This window comes from Macaca mulatta, chromosome 3 (assembly GCF_049350105.2).
Source record: "Macaca mulatta isolate MMU2019108-1 chromosome 3, T2T-MMU8v2.0, whole genome shotgun sequence".
NCBI lineage: Eukaryota > Metazoa > Chordata > Mammalia > Primates > Cercopithecidae > Macaca > Macaca mulatta.
Genome location: NC_133408.1, coordinates 117012133 through 117033357, shown reverse-complemented (window position 1 = coordinate 117033357; position 21225 = coordinate 117012133). Strand labels below are relative to the sequence as shown.

The 21225-nt window shown below is 37.0% G+C and overlaps 1 protein-coding gene across 1 annotated transcript in view; it reads right to left on the bottom strand.

Moving 5' to 3' along the window:
* Positions 1-21225, bottom strand: part of THSD7A (thrombospondin type 1 domain containing 7A) — a 496180-nt gene that overhangs the window by 31022 nt on the left and 443933 nt on the right. Inside the window, exons 17-22 of the mRNA XM_015134011.3 lie at positions 14741-14894; positions 9950-10094; positions 8450-8565; positions 4531-4648; positions 4135-4280; positions 3526-3700 (exon numbers count right to left, since the gene is read on the bottom strand). Coding sequence (XP_014989497.3) covers positions 3526-3700; positions 4135-4280; positions 4531-4648; positions 8450-8565; positions 9950-10094; positions 14741-14894 — 854 coding nt within the window. The remainder of the gene's footprint in view (positions 1-3525; positions 3701-4134; positions 4281-4530; positions 4649-8449; positions 8566-9949; positions 10095-14740; positions 14895-21225) is intronic.

The window sequence follows — 21225 nt, the reverse complement described above, 5'->3', positions numbered from 1 at the left end:
TTATCTAACCATGTGATCAACACCCAAATCAAAGAACAAAACATTCCCAGGATCTCAAAACCCTCCCTTGTGTAATATATAAAATCATACCATATGTACTTCTTTGTGTCTGGCTTCTTTCTCTCATTTATGTTTGTGAGATCCATCATACATTTATGAAGTTCTAATTTCTTCATTCTTACTACTTTCCATCACGTGAATATATCACAATTTTGATATCCATTCTACTATTGGTGGACATGTGGGGAGTTGTAAATTTTTCCTATCATGTTATTGCAAACATTTCAGTACAAGTCCTTTGATGAACTTATATATGCATTTCTGTTGGGTATGTACCTCGGAGTGCAATTGCTGGGCCATAGTGCATCCATGCTTCCAAAAAATCTTTAGCCATTTTAAGAACAGAAAAGATTTATGAAATACACCCTTTCCATTAACCCATCCATTCTTCAGAGTGACTGCTTAGTGATACTCTTCAGAGGACACAGTCAATTATGATAGACACAAATTCACAAAGGTTTCTTATCACTTATTTATTCTAGCCAGGTCATATGAATAATTCATATTGCCTTATATTATGCTGAAGGTGACTGGTATTAGCATAAAGTTGCCTGGAGATCTGATTAATGGAAAAACTTCTTGTGTCATGCCTAAGAAGTCCTGGTAAGACATGAATTATTGACTAACATATATACACATAATAGTAAAATGGAGTGATTTTTGTAGGCCTTTATTAAAGAATGTAATTGGTACTCCTGAAGTACAGAAAGTTCTAGTAAATTTTGGAAATGCAAAGGAAAAAGAAACTAGAAAGAATTTCTAAGTAGTCTGAAAAAGTTTTAGAAACACTTTTATTTCCTAGGAAATGTCACTTTGTGATTACTCAGTTTTTAATTATGTAGGAAAACTGCTAAAGTTCAAAAAATTCCTGTCAACATGAATGTAATAAAATTTCACCTCGGTGATTGAAAATTACATGGAAAAGAAACATACCTTTTACCAATAGGCTTTATCTTTGTGGCAATCCACATTTAGCATCATTTATTTTGCAACAAAACGTAATAAATCTTTTAATGATAGTTTGTAAGTTATGTAATTATCACCCCTAAGTAATACATGTCAGGCTTTAAAGATGTAATAACAGCAAATGAGAGTGAGATACTCCCTTGTTCTAAACATACTTTTCTATTTTGACCATGTAAACCATTGTAATAACAATAAAATTACCCTATGCCTGCCAAAGATATGACAATTAAACACATGAAATGTATTTCCTAATTCAGTGTTCTACTCTTTAAAGCTTATTAGTTCACATATTGCTAGTTTTCAAAACCCATCATTAGAGAAAACTAGCAAGAGAGGAACCGAAATGAATAGATTGTAATTTAGAAGAGCAGCCTCTTAGATTTGCAATTACTTTAATTAAAACAATGTGTTTGCTCTGTTCTATGTTATCATGGGATCCTGTAATTTTCCTTCACATCATTTACCACAGATTATAATCTTATGTTTATTTACGTCACTATTAGATTAGCAATTGTTCCCTTCCATTAGAAAGTAAGCTGTACAAGGACAGGGTCTGTTGGTCTTCACTGTATCTCCCGCCTCAAGTCCAGGGCCTGACCTGTAATTAACAGTCAAATGAGTGAGTGATTGTGCTGCAGGAAGTATATAATGAAATCACGTGGGGAGTATCCATAGTAAGGCATGCACCACTGTCTGACAAGGAAGCCTGTTCTGCTCAATGGTGTGGATGTCCTTGACCCTGCCTGGAGCTGTCACCTGCTGCCACAGCCTCAGGCTGGGTCTACAGTGAAGTGAAATGATTTTATTAAATTGAATTGTGTGTGAGATCTTAAATGGTATCAGACTAGTTTCAGCAGCAGGAAATGAAAGAGGGGAATTGCTGGATCAGCAAAAGGTTGTTGGCAGGTTTAGGAATGTCTGAACAGCAACACTTTGCCCGGCTTTAGAAAGTCAGATTTTCTGTTAAGTTTTATTTTATTCTTTTTTTTTTTATTGTGATAAGACCATGTAACATGAGATCTACCCACTTAACACATTTTTAGGTATACAATACAGTATTGTTAACTACAGGCACTATGTCTTACAACGGATCTCTAGAACTTACCTTGCATAGCTGAACCTTTACACTTATTGAGAAACAGCTGCTACTCAGATTTTTGGTTTTTAAAAATAGTTCAGTTCTTGACCTGAAGTAGATGAAAATATCCATGTGTGCAAAGATCAATACAATAGTTGGATATTCTCAGAGTCTAGGGGGTTTGTCCTCAAAATAACCCCTATCAGGGTTATTTTATTTACTGTTTAATTTCATTCAGTTCATCTTAAACTATACCCTACCATTTTTATCATCTCAAATGATTTTTTTGTTTTACAAAGGAATAAGTAACTCGATGAGTGAATAAATATCTAAAACATGTCAGTTTTTCCAGGTTTTAGGGACTCCATCCCATTTACAAATTTTTGTTAATACATGTTATCCACTTTTAAAATTTTCTTAAGTCACATCATTTTATATAGAAAATGTGTTGTGTGCCCCATTATTTTTGCCAAATCCTTAATTTTTAACATTTTGAGGTCAGATTCAAAACAAAATATTGTAAAAGAGATACAATTTTTAAATCATAATTATAAGCAAATTGGGAGAACACAAATTTTCCACCTGGGGATAAAATATTGGTAATTCATTTTCTATCTGTTCATTTCCAGTCCACTAATAAATTGTTGCCCCTATCTATATATTTTTTAAGGATGGGTTTTCTGGCATATTTTGACATTAAATTTCCTCTACAATTCTCTGCATCAAGCCCAAATTCATAAATATTAGCTTATCACTGTCTGCCATTTTTTCCATACTATTTGATATACAAAATTTTCTTTCTACATTTACTGCATGCACCCATTGTGTCTAACATTGAATCTGAAGAATATCTTTCAACAGTTTCCTCCATACTGCTATTTTGTCTTCCAGTTGTAGATAATCTGTTTTTTTCTTACTGAAGACTTTACTACTTATTTTTCTATATTTTATGTTTTAACTACATTTATCTAGGTATGAGTTTGTTGTTCATTCTACCCTGGACCCAGGGTAAGAGGACTTAATCTGTTTTTAGCTATTATGTGTTTAAACATTGGCCTCTCTTTCCCCATTCTCTTCTGGAAATCCCTAATAGGTTATGTTTTGTCCTTATTTTCTCAATGTTTATTTCATACCTTTTCTGTGGAGCATGGGCTTAAGGCCTTAATTACCATCTCCTGCAGATGTTAAAACTCCAGAGGGTGTTAAGAGAGGCCACATGGGAGACCTGGACTTCACCCCTACCTGGCAGTAATGAGACAGTGCCCTGTTCCCCACAGGCATAGTGTTGAGCTGTTGGCATAGATATTACTGAATAAGAAGACTATTGACATCCTGTAACTTATACTTTATATGCAACCCCTTCATGGCCCTTGTCCTAGGAAAAAATAATCAGAATATGCATTCTCTTTTGCCATGGTTACCTGGGCAAGGCTCGGTGCAGGTTTCCTCCAGAACCATGTTTTTATTACCATCTATAATGAGTTCAATGTCAGCACAGAATTCCTCATCCACCACTTTGCTGAAATCATCTGCTGACCCATCACTTACTATACAAGAAACGTTCCTTGTTCTGGTCCCTTCTCCACACTGGGCCTCCTGGAATGGAGGAAGAAATAACTCATTAGAAAAAGAGAAATACTTCATTAGAGAGCTCATCACTTAGTTATCTCTGCACCATTGACTTTGATTTATGAACATTTAGAGAAGCATTTGAAACCCTAGGTAAGAAGCCCTATAGGGCACTAGCAATAAAGCATACATTGAACAATTTGTTTTCTAGCTAAAAAAAGGAAAATAAATTTTAATTAAAATAAATCCATCTTCAAATGATTAAAAAAATACAGGGCAGGGAGTTATCAAAACTAATTAAATGGTTATAAAATGGCAAGGCACATAAAAATTTTAAGAAGCTTGTCATCTGTGAGCTCTGAAAAATATTTCTAACACATTATTTTTGTCTGTTTTTCTGCAGATAAAGTCTCTGCTGATAAAGAATACACAATTCCTTACAACTTCTTGAGATTTGATACCTGCACTTGGCATGGAGACCACTGGCCATATTGCCACTGATAACAAGGCTTCACTGGGCAGGGTTTGGACTGGTCCATCAGGGAAGGGCATGGTCTTCCATCACCTTGAAAGGGCTGTGTCACTGTTCGTCTTCGGATCATTTTTCCTTTAAGAGATACAAAGTGATGCAACTTTAATATATGTTATGGTTTTGCAAGCATATATGTCATTGGGAGAAGGCATCACAGTGGTATCTCCTGAGGCGATCCAGGAACAAGCAAGGCTTAGATGTTTTTGAAAGAAAGACAACCAATCCAACCTTTCTGAAGATTATCTGATATGGGTTAAAGCAAGAGGGATTTTTTATTTCATATTCCTTGACCGTTAGCCTAATATGAGTTATAGTACAAACCAACCTGTGAGGCCACATGTTTGAGAGCATTCTGACCAAGGAGACCAATCAGAAAGCTGACAGTTCACAGGGCATTCCACCATGCAGGACGTGTTCATCTGCCAGTTCTTCTCCAGGCCAAGCTGGAAGAACAGAGGTAGATCAGGATGTTATATTGTCAACTGGGGGAGGGAGCCAGAGAATGAGGTGACAAGAGAGAAGAGAGGGAGGGAGAAAAAGCAAGCCACATAACAGAATAACATAGTACCTGGAGGACAAACATCCAAACTATTAAAAGTATAAAGTGGTTTGACCTAGGTGAGTGGAAGTTAGGGGTACAGGATGAAAGAAGGGGCCCATGTAATCTATACTTACATATTGTTTGAGTGTTTTCAATAGGCGATGAAAAAAAGTAGATTTAACCTCCAAATTGATTGAATTTCCCAAAATGGGGAACAAATAAATATAAGCAAAAATACTTTTCATTAGGTAAAAACTAATAATATCATCAATATTTTGATCTACAACTGTATCTTAGGGATATTATTTATTTTTACATATCTTAAACTAAAAAGCAAAAGGAAAAGTTTCTAAACATAAACTGATAGTCAAAACTAATGATATCATGTATTGAAATAATATATTAGCTATCTTTAAAAAAAAGAAATATGGGTCGCCAAAGTTTTTTGTGATTATGAATATTTTATGTGCATTTTTTAAAACAAAGATTTTTCACTTCTAAAACTCAACTGTGGTATAATTCAGTTACTTTGGTGTCAAACCTTCTCATCAGATAATAATGTGCCATTTTATTGGCATTTGGGTTCCATTACTTATTTAAATATTCTGCCTTAAAAATATAAGATGATGTTTCAAATTCTTCTACTGTATATTCCAACATTTAAAATGTCTATGGTACAAAGTAGCATTGAAATAGGAAAATGTCAGCTGGATGCGGTGGCTCACACCTGTCATCCCAGCACTTTGGGAGACTGAGGTGGGTGGATCACCTCAGAGCATGCTGGCCAACATGGTGAAACTTCACCTCTACCAAAAAAAAAAATATATATAAAAATTTGCTGGGATTGGTGGTGCATGAATGTAGTCCCAGCTACTCGGGAGGCTGAGGCAGGAGACTTGCTTGAACCTAGGATGTGGAGGCTACAGTGAGCTGAGATAGTGCCACTGCACTCCAGGCTGGGCAACAGAGCAAGACTCTCTCCAAAAAAAAAAAAAAAAAAAAAAAAAAAAGACAAAGACATAGGAAAATGTAAGAGCTTGTTAGGAGAATATAAATTTTTAAGACTAGTAATTCTTAGAATTTCCAAGATCTTTTTTATTTCTGCATGAAAGAGAAGTTAATGTTTTCTAATTTATACAGCAAATAATGGCAAAATTTGTTTTGAAACATTATGTTGTGTTTCAAGTATAGCTCTTAGATCTAAGTTTTCCACTGAGAGAGGATCAGATCATAGCTTTGTGTAATACATCTCTCTGCAGGCGCTCCCATTATATTCTACACCAGTAATACCTGACAGAGCTGAGTGGTATGAAAACTTTTACCACATCACTCAACTGAAGCCTCATAAAGCCTCTTAAAAGTCATGGGAAGTTGAAGATAGGAATCTTGAGGCGATATGATAAAAATAATGTGTTACATTTAAGGTAAATAATAGTTTCATGGGGAAAGTTTGAATCACAGGATTCAATTATTATTGACTTACATATCCACCACTTACACATTTTAGTCCTGTACTAATTTTTTCCTTACATTGATCATATCTCTTTTTTAATTCTCTCTCTCATTTACCTAAACATCTGTCTAAATAAATTAAAAAGAAACCTATTCAAAAATCTAATAGGAAAGAAGAAACTGATTACTAGGTATCCAATGAGAAAATGTCTGAAAAACACTAAAGATAAAAATACTACATAAGTGCTCGTTAGGTTTAACTCTAATCTTCGTCTTTGTTGGATAATAATGCCATCTTTCTTTGTGGCTGTTAGGGAAGCAGCAAGTGTTACCTACTGCTGTGGCACTGAATGCAGGGTTGCACAGTCAAATTGTAAGTCCTTGAAGACAGTGTTTGCTAGAATGTTAAAACTAGGAGTCCCTAATTGCCATGCAACATTCAAATATTATAATATTTGCATGTAAGCTTAAACTTATCTAGACTCCCAAATAATTAAAATTAGTTATTTCTCAGGTTTTTACTCATATTTGATGTAAGAAATCAAGAATCCAGTTTACAGCTTTGTCCTTTAATCATATGAAATAGTTTAAAATTGGTCATGTATGCTTAGGTTTCAGCTTTTGCAAAGCTCTCATTTATTTTTTATTTCATTCTGACCAAGGAGTGCATTTATGTTTGCAAACAAAAAGACGTATTAATCAACTAGAAGTAGATCACAGAAAGCTCTCCCGTCAGTATATGACTATTATCTTCATTAATACTGACGCTCTTGCTCTTTTTTTTTTTTTTTTTTTTTTTTGGAGATGGAGTTTTGCTCTTGTTGCCCAGGCTGGTGTGCAATGATGTGATCTTGGCTCACGGCACCCTCTCCCTTCTGGGTTCAAGCGATTCTCCTGCCTTAGCCTACCGAGTAGCTGAGATTACAGGCATGTGCCACCACGCCCAGCTAATTTTGTATATTCAGTAGAGACGGGGTTTCTCCATGTTGGTCAGGCTGGTCTTGAACTCCTGACCTCAGGTGATCCGCCTGACTCAGCCTCCCAAAGTGCTGGGATTAGAGGCGTGAGCCACCCCACCCAGCTCAATACTGACATTATTCTTATAATGGTTATATTGCTTCAATGTTATTGGTTACAAAACTAAAATGATTCAAGTGTGAAATTTCCAATTATTCAAATTTAAATAATGAATACAGTAAGTTATGTTAGAAGGTTATAGCAGGAGGCATTTATTAACAAAACAAATTTGTGTTTTCACCACATGTGGGTGCTCTGCTTTCATGAACAGAGACATAAGAAGGTTAAATCAGGTCTGTATGATAAATATATCAAATGAATTAAAGTATTTCTGTTTAGAGTTCTCCCCTAGGTATTGGAACAATTTACTGTGGGCTATAATAACCGCAGGATGTGTAGACAGAAGACATAGTGACTGTGTATGTTAAACTCTAATGAGGTTATGACCCCCTTCTAGTCTATTCCAGATCTATTGAGGCTCCTGCTTATCTTGGTTAGTATTTGACCCAGTGGACCTCAGATGAATGGAGAGTCAACATTTGTCATGTTTTGGGTATGGAAATTAGATAAAATTATTACAACATAAAGTGTAGCTTCATAAAAATGAAGAAAGGCCAATGACTATGTTTTCTCACATTTCAGAAGCTCACATCTAGATATGATGACATTACTTTCATCAATTAGATGATTATCAGTTACAATTCTCTGTGCCTAGAAGATAGTAATGGCTGGCTTCATTCCTTTGTTTGAATTTGAGGTTGTCTCTTAATCAGACCTGAGTACTTAGATGGTCACAGCTGGGTATTAGATCCTAATATCAAAATCTGCTATGAAACCACATGTGATCAGTGTTTAGCAACAAAGAGAATAAATGATGGACCTTGGCAGGTGTCCCAGGCACTACACAAAATTCACATCAAATTACAAAAGATAAGTAGTCTGATTAAAATTTACTGCTTTTATTCACCTTACTTATTGTTCCCCAAGCATTTCTTTCAGAATAGGCTAATTAGCATACCTTTGGGCTCCAAGGAGAAGAAAATACAGGAAATTATATGTAGGAATCAGTAGTATTGGACATTGTATCTTTTCAAGAACATACTTAGCCTGTGAATAGTGCAGAAAAACATCTGCTGGCAATGAGCTGCATGGAGCACGGGTCACTTGGCTCAGCATGAACTGAAATTATTAGGGAAGAATTTACTCGCGAAGATATAACACAGCATCCATCTACCTCTTCACAATATTTCAGGTCAACTGACTTGCCATCACTTCGAACACAATCCAACATCCTTGTTTTTATTCCATTTCCACAAACTGCCTTCTCACTCAGCTGACATGTACTCCAGTCTGAAAAAAAGGGAAGCCTATCAGAACAGAAGGCTAAGTATGAAACAGATTTCAAATGAAACTCTGATGACCTGAATCCCATATTTAATTCACAACTGCTTCCTAAGCCCCATAATCAATCATCCCCCATGCAGAGCATATGGGTCCCAGCTTTGAACATATCAGGAGTCAAATGGAATTGCTGGGGTTGCACATAGCTACAGGGATTATTCTTAAAGGCAGATGTCTACTTGAAAATCTTGATAGCTAGCCGTTTGGTGACACTGTAAAAATGGCTTTGGCCTACAGATCAATGTCACTTAAAAACTTTTTTTCCCAATAAAAATATAATTTAAAATCTTAGCATTACTTTTAGCAAAATAATCATAATTGTGACAGATGGTACTTTAACTGTGTAGTTATGTTCAAATAAAACGTATTTTACTTCTTATCCATATTTAGAATGCATGAAAATGCATACATTTATTAAAGTGATAAAATCACTTCGGCCATATTTATTTAATTCTCTTATTTTATGTCTTTTGCAAAATAGCTCTTTCATCTCTTTTCCCTGGGTAACATAGCATGTCCCAGATAACTTTGATTTTTTTGTATCATCAAAGGAAACTAAAGAGAAAAACCATAAGAAACAGAAAGCCAATCTGACCTGTTATGTGTCACTGTACAGTTTCTTGAGTTTGTTTCAGAGTGAAAATTACTTGGAAAAAATTCCAAAGTAAGCTTTGGTGTTGTCCCAATTCATATAAACAAATAAAAGATTTTCTTTCCTAGCATATGCACCTTGATGGTATTAAATGAGTTTTAGGGGAAAATGCAATTTATAATAAATCTGTTTTTCTGAAAATACTCATCTATTTTTACCTGCACCTTTTACAGCATTGATTTATAATCTTTGGCAAGTTTGAGACTGCTGACTAATCATGTTTATAAACTGCCCACACCTCACAAATTGTTGCTCCAGTATGCTTTAGAAATTAAGCATCTTCTAAAAAAGAAAGACATTTTTGAATAAATATGACACTTGTGCCAAAAATATTTTAGATTCACCTTCCCAAAGTGAGAGGTTGTCTTATGTAGGAACACTTAGCATATTCATAACCTACTTTAAGGGCTAATGTCTGTGTGACATTATCTTGTCACACAGATCTTGTCACACAGTCTTGATTTGACTATACAAATCAAGATAGATTTCCTCTATCTTGGTGTTTACTAAAAAAAACCCAGATAAGTATTTCTGTCATTTAATATGTAATTATTTCTGGGAAAGTAAGCAGCTTGTCCAAAAGGCACACAGATAGAGATGAACTATACTGACAGGAACACTTCAGAGCTGACAGACACAAGATTTGGACTTAACTCTGTGATCAGATGACGATCCATGTACCTGTTACATTATAATCATAGTGGTAGCAGTTTTTGTTCAGGTTGCAGGGTTCTTTCTCAACAGCATTAGGGCAAGATCTTCCTTCATCAGCCGGTTGTCTGATGGGATCAGCTGACCTTTGCCGGAAACTGCTTTGATTGCAAGGCTTAAAAAGAACAGTACAAATTCTCAGAAAAGTGAATACTCAGCTACACAACTGGTATATTAGAGACAGCACTGGAGCAGGAGTTAGAACATTTGGACCACTGGCTAACTCAGAAAAGTCAGTCAACCTCATTATGCCTCAGTTGTTCAATGTATAAAATGAAGCTGTTGAATGAGATTTTGATGTACCATCTAGCTGTAAGATGCCATGTGTCCAATGCTAATACATCACCTCACACCTATACACACACACACACATATGGTGGTCATGTTAATTATTATAGAAAGCTATTACATATATATACATATAAAGTTATATGTGTATTATTATATATATATGTTTGTGGATTATGTATAGTCTTTTGGGCCTTAAAAGACATTTTAAGAATAACTTTAAATGACTTGGTGTTAGTGACTTTCCTTTTCCTGATGTACATGTATATATGCATATAAACAATTCTGATTCTGAATTCTAATTTTAATCCTTAATTTAGAATTGAGAAAAAAAAAATAAAGTTCTAAGACCTGCAACTGACCAAATGGACCCCCTCTTGGCCATAGGGACCACAGAGAAACCTTGAAAACTGAGTTCTCGGCCTTTAGGCTTTCTTCCCTAAGGGTTATACAGAAACAAGCCCTTTGGAAACACTCACTCTATACCTGATCAACCAATTGTCTTGAAACTGCCTTTGCAAAAATTATAACAGTAAGAAAATTATGGCAGTAAAAGAGATCTGATCTAACCCAACCTCATCTCGCTTTTCTCTTAGTTATTCCTGGGTTTTTGGGATGAGCTAATTTCAAGAAACATTTAGTTTATAGTTTAATTAACAGGCTTTTCCCCAAACTCAAGTGACTTTGTAAAGCTAATGAAAGGCCATCAGGCTGGGAGAGGAGAGGAACCTGAATTCTGCTAAGGTGTAGACATAAATGATTGCTAGCTACTCCTGCAGATGTTACCACTACAGTAGATTGGCTTTTTGAGATATCTTTTCTGTTTTTTTTTTGCATGTCTAACACCCAGGGCTCTACCTGAATCGCCAACCTAGTTCCTGTGGCCCCACCCAGAAGAATTCAGCCCGCAGGAGGACAGTTTGACTCCCTGTGATTTCATCTCTGCCCCAACCAATCAGCAGCAAGCACCCATTACCTGGCAGCCCCACCCCTTTCCCCCAAACTGCCTTTGAAAAACCCCTACCTAGGAGCCTTAGATGAGATTGATTTGAGTACTAACTCCATCTTCCATGTGGCATGGCTGGCCTTATGTCTATTAAACTCTTTCTTTACTGCAGTACCCTGGTCTTTATTCATGCAGCAGGCAGGAAGAACCCCTTGGGTGGTTAGAGCCTGACACTGCCTCTTCCTTTTATGGTTGCAACAAAACAGCCAACCAGCATTTCTTCCTAAAAAGAAACCACTGATCAAGGAGTGGTTCTGGGCAGTCCATGGAGGATGTACAGTAAGGGTTTCTGTGACCTCTGTTTCACCTTTTGACATTAGAGCACTGAAAACCCCACCCTTGGATCATGCTAATGCCACCATTTTTGGTACATGGGACACATGAGGGGGCATAAAGCTCAACTGCACATGCGTACTTTTCTCTTTTTATAAATATTCATGACTCCTCATATAGCTTATTAAATATGTATATTTGGCCACCCTGCTCAACACAAATTACTGTTCCCTTTGCCATTCCCTAGAAGTGTCTATTTCTGGCTTCTGGCTGGCAGCTATGATTCCCAGCCTGTCAGGATGGCCACCCTGCAGGCTGCAACCCTTTATGAGATATAAAGCTCTCCTTTCCAAATTTATGAACCTTGTCATTCTTCAGTTGACAACATCTAAAAAGATTGGCTTGCCATTCATCTACTGGTACAGTCTTCTGAAAACAGTTGGTTTCTAAGAATGGTAAGAAACCAGGAACAAGCCTCCATGGACTTTTTAAGGCCTAAAATAATTGCTTCCTCCTCCCCTGCTTCCATTGAACTTTGGTCACACCACTGGAATAACACTATCTGTCTTGACATAATGTGTATTATATAAAGGTCTTGTTCCTTTCTACAGTGCACTAGGAGAAGACTTATGTTTTAGAGAGCAGTATATTTTCCCTACCTAACACAGTTACTGATAGACAGTAAAAGCTTAATTGGTATCTGTTTAATGAAGGCCTGAGGGAAGAAACAAGGTGAGTTAAAGGTAAAATATGTCAAATGAAATTTAGCTTGAATGTAAGCTGTCCACTTACATTCAAGTTCATCCTAAAGGTTTCTTCGCACATAGTGAACTGTACCCTATTTGGATGTGTAAACAGACCGTAACCTACTCTTGTGCAATCACTGAGTTTCAAATGTGGCCGATTGTTCAAATCGTGTTCAAATATGACAAATGCAAAGGAAGGTTTTTAAAATATCTCAGGATCTCATACACCCTATGCAAAAGGGAAGGGTAAGCCTGGAGGCCGTCTTGCAACATTCTCTTCCACTTGAATAGCTATTGCTAGCATTGTGCCAGATTCCCACGGAAAGGTAAACGGCCTCAGGCATCATGAATGACTGATCCCATAGATGATTCACAGGTAAATTCCTTCATGGCCTCCCACAAACAAGGACATACCAATTGTAACTTTAGGTCTACAGTCTAAGTCTGACTCCTAAAACTCAAGTCTGATTCCACACTGATACTATCAATCACAAGTGTATTTTCCCAGGTTCAGAACAAAAACAAGAGGAGATCAGTCATTCTTCCATCTACCCAGAGATGTCTGCATAATTGATTCTTCCTCTGTTACCTTTTTCTCTTCAAACATTCACCTTACCTTATATAAAATGTAGATTATGGGGCACTAACTAGTCTCACAGGAATATAACTATTTGCCTTAATGCCTACCTGCCTCTCTTCCTACGTGCCTCCCCCCATTTAAGGGAATGTGTAAACATAAAACATCTTAAACACCTCTTCAGAAAACCTCCTTGCTTTTTCCCAGATGTGTCCTAAAGCTGGCTTATTAAACTTCGATTGATTGGGACTTGTGCCTTAGTTACTCATTCTGTTTATCACAAACGTCAAAGTGTAATCAATCTAGCTGTTGCTGAACCTCGCTTCTGTACATCATTTTCTGTATGTCACTTATCTGCTTCTGCCCAATAATCTTTTCCAACCACGTGTCAGTGCTGGAGCCTCTCTGAACCTGTTCTGGTTTGGGAGGCTGCCCAATTCTTGAATGGTTCTTTGCTCAATTAAACTGTTAAATTTAATTTTTCTAACGTTTTTCTTTAAAGAAATAAAAAGCCCAGGAATCACAGTTTTATTCACCTCATTGAATTTTATTCTTATCCAAACATTCCTATTGGCAAACTCTCAGGAACACAAAATATGCTTCACAAACTCTCTTTTATAAATAATAGAACCTCAATAATTCTTCTAAGATGGCTATCCTTGATCATTTAATATAGAAACCTACTGGACAAAGTTCCAGTTTAGTGGTTCCTTTTATTAAAATCCCTATTAATAAGTTTAAGAAGGGGCCTGGGTTCAATATTTCCTATTATAAAAATGGAAAATTTTTGTAATATAATATCTGACAAAAAAATCTCACTATTATAGACAGTGTAGCATGTAGCCCAATTATTTGATGTAACTTCAAATCTGATGCTATGAAATTAGGACAGAAAATCAATTGTATATCCTTGTGAAACAGTTGATTACTACAGTTTAACTTTCATTCCAGTCAACTGCCATCTTTGTTTTATTCCTGCTATATCAGTTGTCTGCTAATCAGTATCTTTAACACTGAAATGGAATATCAATTTCTCCTTGGAAAATATGCACCATAAAGTCTTCTTTGAAATGGTTTTATATCGTATTTCAACAAAATAATTCCATATGTTATTTTTTCCCATGCTTTTGATGCTGTTTTTGAAATGTACAGTTTTACAAAGGTGCCCATGGGTAAGCCAAATATCCTACATAAGCAGCCAGTTCTGTTTCAAATGACTCTCTTCCCAGAGTCTCGTGGATGAGCCCCTACTGGCTGTTGAAACGTAGAAGCTTTTGTGTGATTTGAAACTCTCAGCTGGCTTTCCAGGCCCAAAGAGACACAGAGTCAGTGTGTAAAGAGAAATTCATTGGTGTACAGCTTTCTTCTTCTACTTAGTTTCTTACCCAGTATCTTTTGCTTTTTAGTGTTAATACCCCTGCTGCTGTATTCCCACTGTGTGAGAGATTATTCCTACCATTTAAATAAAAGGTATGGGCAAAAAGCAATGGATGACAATAACTTGACACCATTAAAGTACCTTTACTTCATTCATTTTCCCTTTTACCTGGAGGGAATCATTATCACCACTGCAGTTTTTAACATGCTGTGTATTTATAAGGCAAACTGAAGGCCTTTTGTGCTGGGTTAGGATGATGGGTTGAGTAAAGCTTGCAAGAGGTGGAGCTGTTCTAGTGTGAGAGGAAACATTACAAACTTTAAATAGCACAGTCATAGAATGATGTGGCCGAGAAAACACACCTTGCTTTGGTAAATATGCAAACAAACAAATTTTACATTGAAGTTATTATATTTTTTAAATAATGTCTTTAAAGCTTCAGTGGCAAATAATTAAATAAACTCTACATTAATAAAAAGGTTAATCATCTTACCAAAACACATCGGGTCCATGGACCCCATTCAGATATCACACAGTCCTCAGGGCATGGTAATTTGCACACTCTAGAGCCCAGGGGCATCTCTTCCGGGTCACAGAGGTAATCCTCTACATGTTCAGAAGGGCCATCTGCTGTATTCTGCATGCATCTAAAAAAGAACATAAACATATTCTAGAAAATATACATACCTTCTCAAAGTGAAGAAAACAAGACAATTAGAATGACCAACCCACAGGACAGATGGTTCTCCTTAAGACATCGTTATGGGGGTGGGGAGTAGGAAGCTTTGTTATCTAATGAAATTCTCCAGAAATGAAGACTTAAAAGGATCTTTGCCTCTCCTAAATATTTGTAGGGCTTCTGCATGATTCAAAAATGTGTTTTGCATTCATGAGTCTTTGAATATAAGAGCCATTGTGTGTATGTAAACTCTGCATGTTATAAAAGATTCTTCTGAAAGCAGAGGGTCATTTATACACATGTGAGGCAGAAACTAATGAGGAATTGTCCAAAGAGCTTCATAGAGGGCTTACAATTTGGCATATTATGCATTTATTCTTCTCAAGAAAATGATGGATTTCATAGAGAAAGTAGAGTTTGTTGATTTATATGTGATGAAAGACCAGGCACACTGAAATCTCTAAGTGGGAGATTTCATTGTTTGTGAAAACAACTAGAGGCATTTATCAATTCATTTTGTCATTTTAAAAGTAATTTTAGCCTCCCTTCTGCTCTGAATCTTAAACGAAAGTGAGAAGTGAAAAGACAATTATAACAGGTATAGCATAGGTTCTCTAAATATGGTTATTTGGATTTTCCTACTACTTGACTTAAAAAAATTGTTAGTTTGTGTTCCATTTTATTCTCCTGTAAGCAGTCATGAAGGGCTCCTTATTCATCTTTTGGGAATCTAATTAACATGGCTAGTATCAGACTTCACTTTTACCATAGTAAATAATCTCTCTGGGCACTTAAATATTATAGCAGGAGAGAAAACCTTTCCCTCTCATGCATAACTTGGAAAAGGTCAGCCAACTTAATGGATTCAGGAAGAGAACTGCATTTCAGGAGTTAAAAAGGAAGGCTTGAACTCTCAAGTCTCTCAAACCTAGTGTCATGTATTAAAATATCAGTTGAATTAAATTGCCAGTGATACCTGGCATCCCAACTTTTCTCAGGGATTTACAATCAGCAGGAACATTCACAAATCTACTCTACAGAGTCCCCTTGCTATGCAATGTTGCTGAACTTAAGAGGAATGTCCTTTCCCTGCGGGATACATTCAAACACTGGAAAGCTGTGTTGTTGGTCATGTCTTAATGGGCCTGTAGCCTGAAAATATATGCAAATACCTATGCATTTTTTTTTTTTTGTATACTGGATACATACATAAAAAGCAAGCACAAAAATATGCAAATTAGATATTGATATGATTTCATTGTTGAAAAAATAAATTATGAATATTTTTGGGAGAATTTGAGTTTCCTAGGAAAAATTTCTACCTTCAATATCATTTGTTCTGTTGACAGCAGCTTAGAGATGACATGTTGCAGACAGGGCATTTCAGTGCTCAAAAGTTGGATTTGCTCCTAAGAATAGATTACATTTGGGTAGGTACTGTCACTATATGCAAAGATCAACTTGTAGAATTACCTATTGATCCAGAGTTAAGAACAGATATCCAACACTCTATTAGGCAGTTATGTACCTAAATCTTTATTTTCAAAGATTTCTCTTGATATGATTTGGCTCTGTGTCCCCACCCAAATCTCCTGTTGAATTGGAATTCTCAGTGTTACGGGAGGGCCCTGGTGGGAGGTCACTGGATCATGGGGGTGGACGGTCCCTTTGCTGTTCTCATGACAGTGAGTTCTCATGAGATATGATAGTTTAAAAGTATGCAGCACCTCCCCCTTTGCTTTTTCTCTCTTGCCACCAAGTGAAGATGTGCTTTCTTCCCCTTCACCCTTATGCCATGATTGTAAGTCTCCTCATGCCTCCCCAGAAACAGAAGCCTATACAATCCACAGAACCATGAGCTGATTAAACCTCTTTTCTTTATAAATTACCCCATCTCAGGTAGTTCTTTATAGCAGTGTGAAAACAGACTAATACAGAAAATTGGTACAAGAGAAGTGTAGCATTGCTATAAAGATACCTGAAAAAGTGGAAGCAGCTATGGAACTGGGTAATGGACAGAGGTCGGAACTGTTTGGAGGGATCAGAAGAAGACAGGAAGATGAGGGAAAGTTTGGAACTTCCTAAAGACTTGTTGAATGGTTGTGACCAAAATGCTGATAGAAATATGGATGGTGAAATCCAGGCTGAGGTGTTCTCAGATGGAGATGACAAGCTTATTGGGAAGTGGAATAAAGCTCACTTTTGCTATATTTTAGCAAAGAGATGGGTGGCATTGTACCCCTGCTCTAGAGATCTGTGGAACTTTGAACTTGAGAGAGATGATTTAGGGTATCTGGTGAAAGAAATTTCTAAGCAGCAAAACATTCAAGATGTGGCCTGGCTGCTTCTAAAAGCCTAACTTATTTGGATAAACAAGTAAATGACTCCAAACTGGAACTTACATTTAAAAAGGAAGAAGAGCACAAAGTTTAGAAAATTTGCAGCCCAGGCATGTGGTAGAAAAGAAAAACCCATTTTCTTGGAAGGAATTCAAGCCAGATGCAGGAATTTGTGTAAGAGGAGCCAGATGTTAGTAGCCAAGACAATGGAGAAAATGTCCCCAAGATGTTTCAGACACCTTCATGACAGCCACTCCCATCACAGGCCCAGAGGCCTAGGAGGGAAATTTTGTTTTGTGGGCCAGGCTCATGGTTCCACTGCTCTGTGCAGCCTCAGGACATGGCACCTTGCAACCCAGTCTCTCCAGCTCCAGCCATGGCTAAAAGGGGCCAAGGTACAGCTCAGGCTATTGAATTAAAGGATGCAAGTCCCAAAACCTTTATGGCTTCTACATGGTGTTAGGCCTGTGGGTGCACAAAAGCTAAGAGTTCAGGCTCAGGAGCCTCTACCTGGATTTCAGAGGATGTATGGAAATGCATGGATGTCCTGGCAGAAGTCTGCTGCAGGGGTAGAGCCTTCACTAGTAGGGCAGTGTGAAGTGGTGATGTTGGGTTGGGTTCCCCCACCGACAGAGTCTCCACTGGGGCACTGTCTAGTGGAGCTGTAGAAGTAGGGCCACAGTCCTCCAGACCCCAGAATGACAGATGGACTGACAGTTTGCACTGTGCACCTGGAAAAGCTATAGACACTCAATGCCAGCTCATGAAAGCAGCCTTGGGGACTGTACCCTGCAGAGCCACAGGGGTCGAGCTGCCCAAGGCCTTGGGAACACACCCCTGTGTCATTGTGGCCTAGATGTGAGACACAGAGTCAAAGGAGATTATTTTGAAGCTTTAAAATTTAATGACTGACCTGCTGGGTTCTGGACTTGCATGGGGCCTGAAATCTCTTTGTTTTGGCCAATATCTCCCATTTGGAATGGGGGAATTGTATTTTGGAGGTAACTAACTTGTTTTAGATTTTACAGGTTCATAGGCAGAGGGGACTTGCCTTGTCTCAAATGAGATTTTGGATTTGAAATTTTGAGTTAATGCTAGAATGAGTTAAGGCTTTGGGGAACTGTTGGGAAGGTATGGTTGTGTTTTGAAATATGAGAAGTACATGAGATTTGGGAAGGGCCAGGGTGGAATGATATGATTTGGCTCTATGCCCCCACCCAAATCTCATGTTGGGGGAGGGACCTGGTAGGGGGTGATTGGATCATAGGGCAGATTTTCCCCTTGCTGTTCTCATGATAGTGAATGAGTTCTCATGAGATCTGGTTGTTTGTAACGTGTGTGGCACTTCCCCCTTCACCCTTTCTCTCTCCTGCTGCCATGTGAAGACGTGCTTGCTTCTCCTTCACCGTTTTGTCGTGATTGTAAGTTTCCTGAAGGCTCCTTAGCCATGTCTCCTGTACTGCCTGTGGAACTGTGAGTCAATTAAACCTCTTTTCTTTATAAATTAGTCTCAGGAAGTTCTGTATAGCACTGTGAGAACAGACGAATACATCTCTCTTCCTTTTATTTTTTGTTATACAAGTAATATGCTCATTTTAAGAAAATAAGAATAAAAATTTCCACAATTTCATCAGAGATAACCACTCCTAACAGGCTATATTAATAGACTATTACTTTAAATATATATTTTCATTTTACAAAATAGAAGCAAATTTTTCCTATTCGTACCATTTAAAAAATCTACAATATATTATGATCATCTTCTTGTCATTAACTATTTTTCTAAGATATATTTTAATGTCTACATTTGAATTCCATTGCTTAAATGTGCCACAATTGCTAAAATGTTCCTGTTGTAGCATTCAGGCTACTTACAGGTTTATTTTTGTTATTTTACATTAAAAATTTTTATAATCACCCTAGAATACAGAATAAATATTTGGATCAAGTTTTAAGCCCAAAGGAAGGGACTTTAAATTCCTTTGCTTTCTTCAAATTCTTGGTCTTTCTTTCAAGGAGCAAGCATTATACCGTGAGAAAACTGAACTATATTAGAGATACATGGTGTAGAACCAAGTTGTAGGCAAAGGGTGAAGTCAGAAGCCCATCATAGGTGTGGTAAAGAGACTGTATTTTCTGCATAGATTTAAAAAGCAACAATAACTAAATCTGTCTGTTTTTTATTATCACTATGTGCTGGCAATTCTAGAAAAAGTCAGTGAAAAAAATATCCTTCCCTACCAAGGCAAACCACTTCTACCACCACTCCTTGATAGGCTATAACATCCTTAAAGAGGAAGACTGTAATTGAATAAATTTAAACTTCCTTTTTTATAGACCCATCTATCCTGAAAATGTCACCCAACACTTGCATTGAAGCAGGACATTTTGACCTTCATTAGCAGAGGATAATTTAAGGGAGGTGTACTACTCAATCAGTAACAAACAGAAACATCATTACATGATTAGAGATCGCAATCAATACTGACCTCTTTTCTCTATTTGCATTGAAGTTGTTTACTAAAAAAATAAATTGATCTGAAAAGTTACTTTGTTTAGAATGTGTTTGGAAATGTTAAGAGTATCTATTTACAAAGCAAAAAAAAAAAAAAAAAAAAAAAAAAAAAAAAAGAAGTAACATGTACACAGACAGTGGAAGGGAAAGCTGAAGAAAACCACCCAGTAGTTCTTTTATTATAAATTTTTTTTTTGTTTGAGATGGAGTCTTGCTCTGTGGCCAGGCTGGAGGGCAGTGGCACCATCTCAGCTCACTGCAACCTCCACCTCCGGGATTCAAACAATTCTCCTGCCTCAGCCTCCTGAGTAGCTAGGACTACAGGTGTGCGCCACCATGAGCAGCTAATTTTTGTATTTTTAGTAGACATGGGGTTTCACCATGTTGGCCAGGATGATCTTGATTTCTTGATCATGTGATCTGCCTTCCTCGGCCTCCCAAAGTGCTGGGATTACGGGCATGAACTGCTGCACCCGGCCTATAATTTTTTTTTTACTAATGAAACAACAAACCTGATCAAAGTCTTAATGTAATATTTTTTAATTTTGAAGAAAAAAATAATTTGAAAGGAGAATAGTGGAAAACAGAATCTCTTCTTTTTTCTGTGTCCCTATCTACTCATTACCTCTCTACATCTTCCCCATTTCCAGTCTACCTATATTAAGGTCCTCAGAGAAAAAATAAATTGAGAGTTCAGATGGGCTTTTGAAAAAAGAAATATAAAACTTTTTATTAGACATAAATTATATATAGGCTCATATCAAAGGTTTTATATGGTAAAACAAATATTAACTTGTTCTGCTTTCCTACTGAAGTAGATTAAAACATATCAATCTTAAATGCATGAAAGGTTAAGTTATGGGTAAGAATGAACTTCTTCATAACTTGGGTTGCTGTGTGCTGGATATTCTTATACTTGTCTTTCCTGGGTGTTACTGAGAAGGGTTAAAAGAAACCAGTGTATTTAAAAAGAGTGGAGGGAGACGTGGGTTTGAATTCCAATGCTGCCACTTTAATAGATGGGTGTTCTTGGTACATTATTTAGTACTTGAGAATCTAATCTACAAAATGGAGGTGATAAAACCTCATGCACTTGTTTGACAGAGTTCTAGAGCCCTTAAGGATCATGTGATAAATGCTGTATGGAAAATTTAATGAGTATCAATCTAGTGTTAGGCAGTAGGGAATTCTTATGAATATGGTGGGTTCTCTGTTTTAAGAAATTTATAGTTTTATTACAGGGATAGACATGAAGAGGGGTCTTTTCAATACAGTGAGGAGTATATGGAGTGTAATAGAACAACCCTGTCCAATGGAACTTTCTGCCATGACGAAAAAATACTCTATGTCTGTGCTGTCCAACAGATAGCTGCCAGCCACATGTGGCTATGGAGCACTGAGGCATGGCTAGTGTGACTGGGGAGATGAATTTTTAATTTAATTTA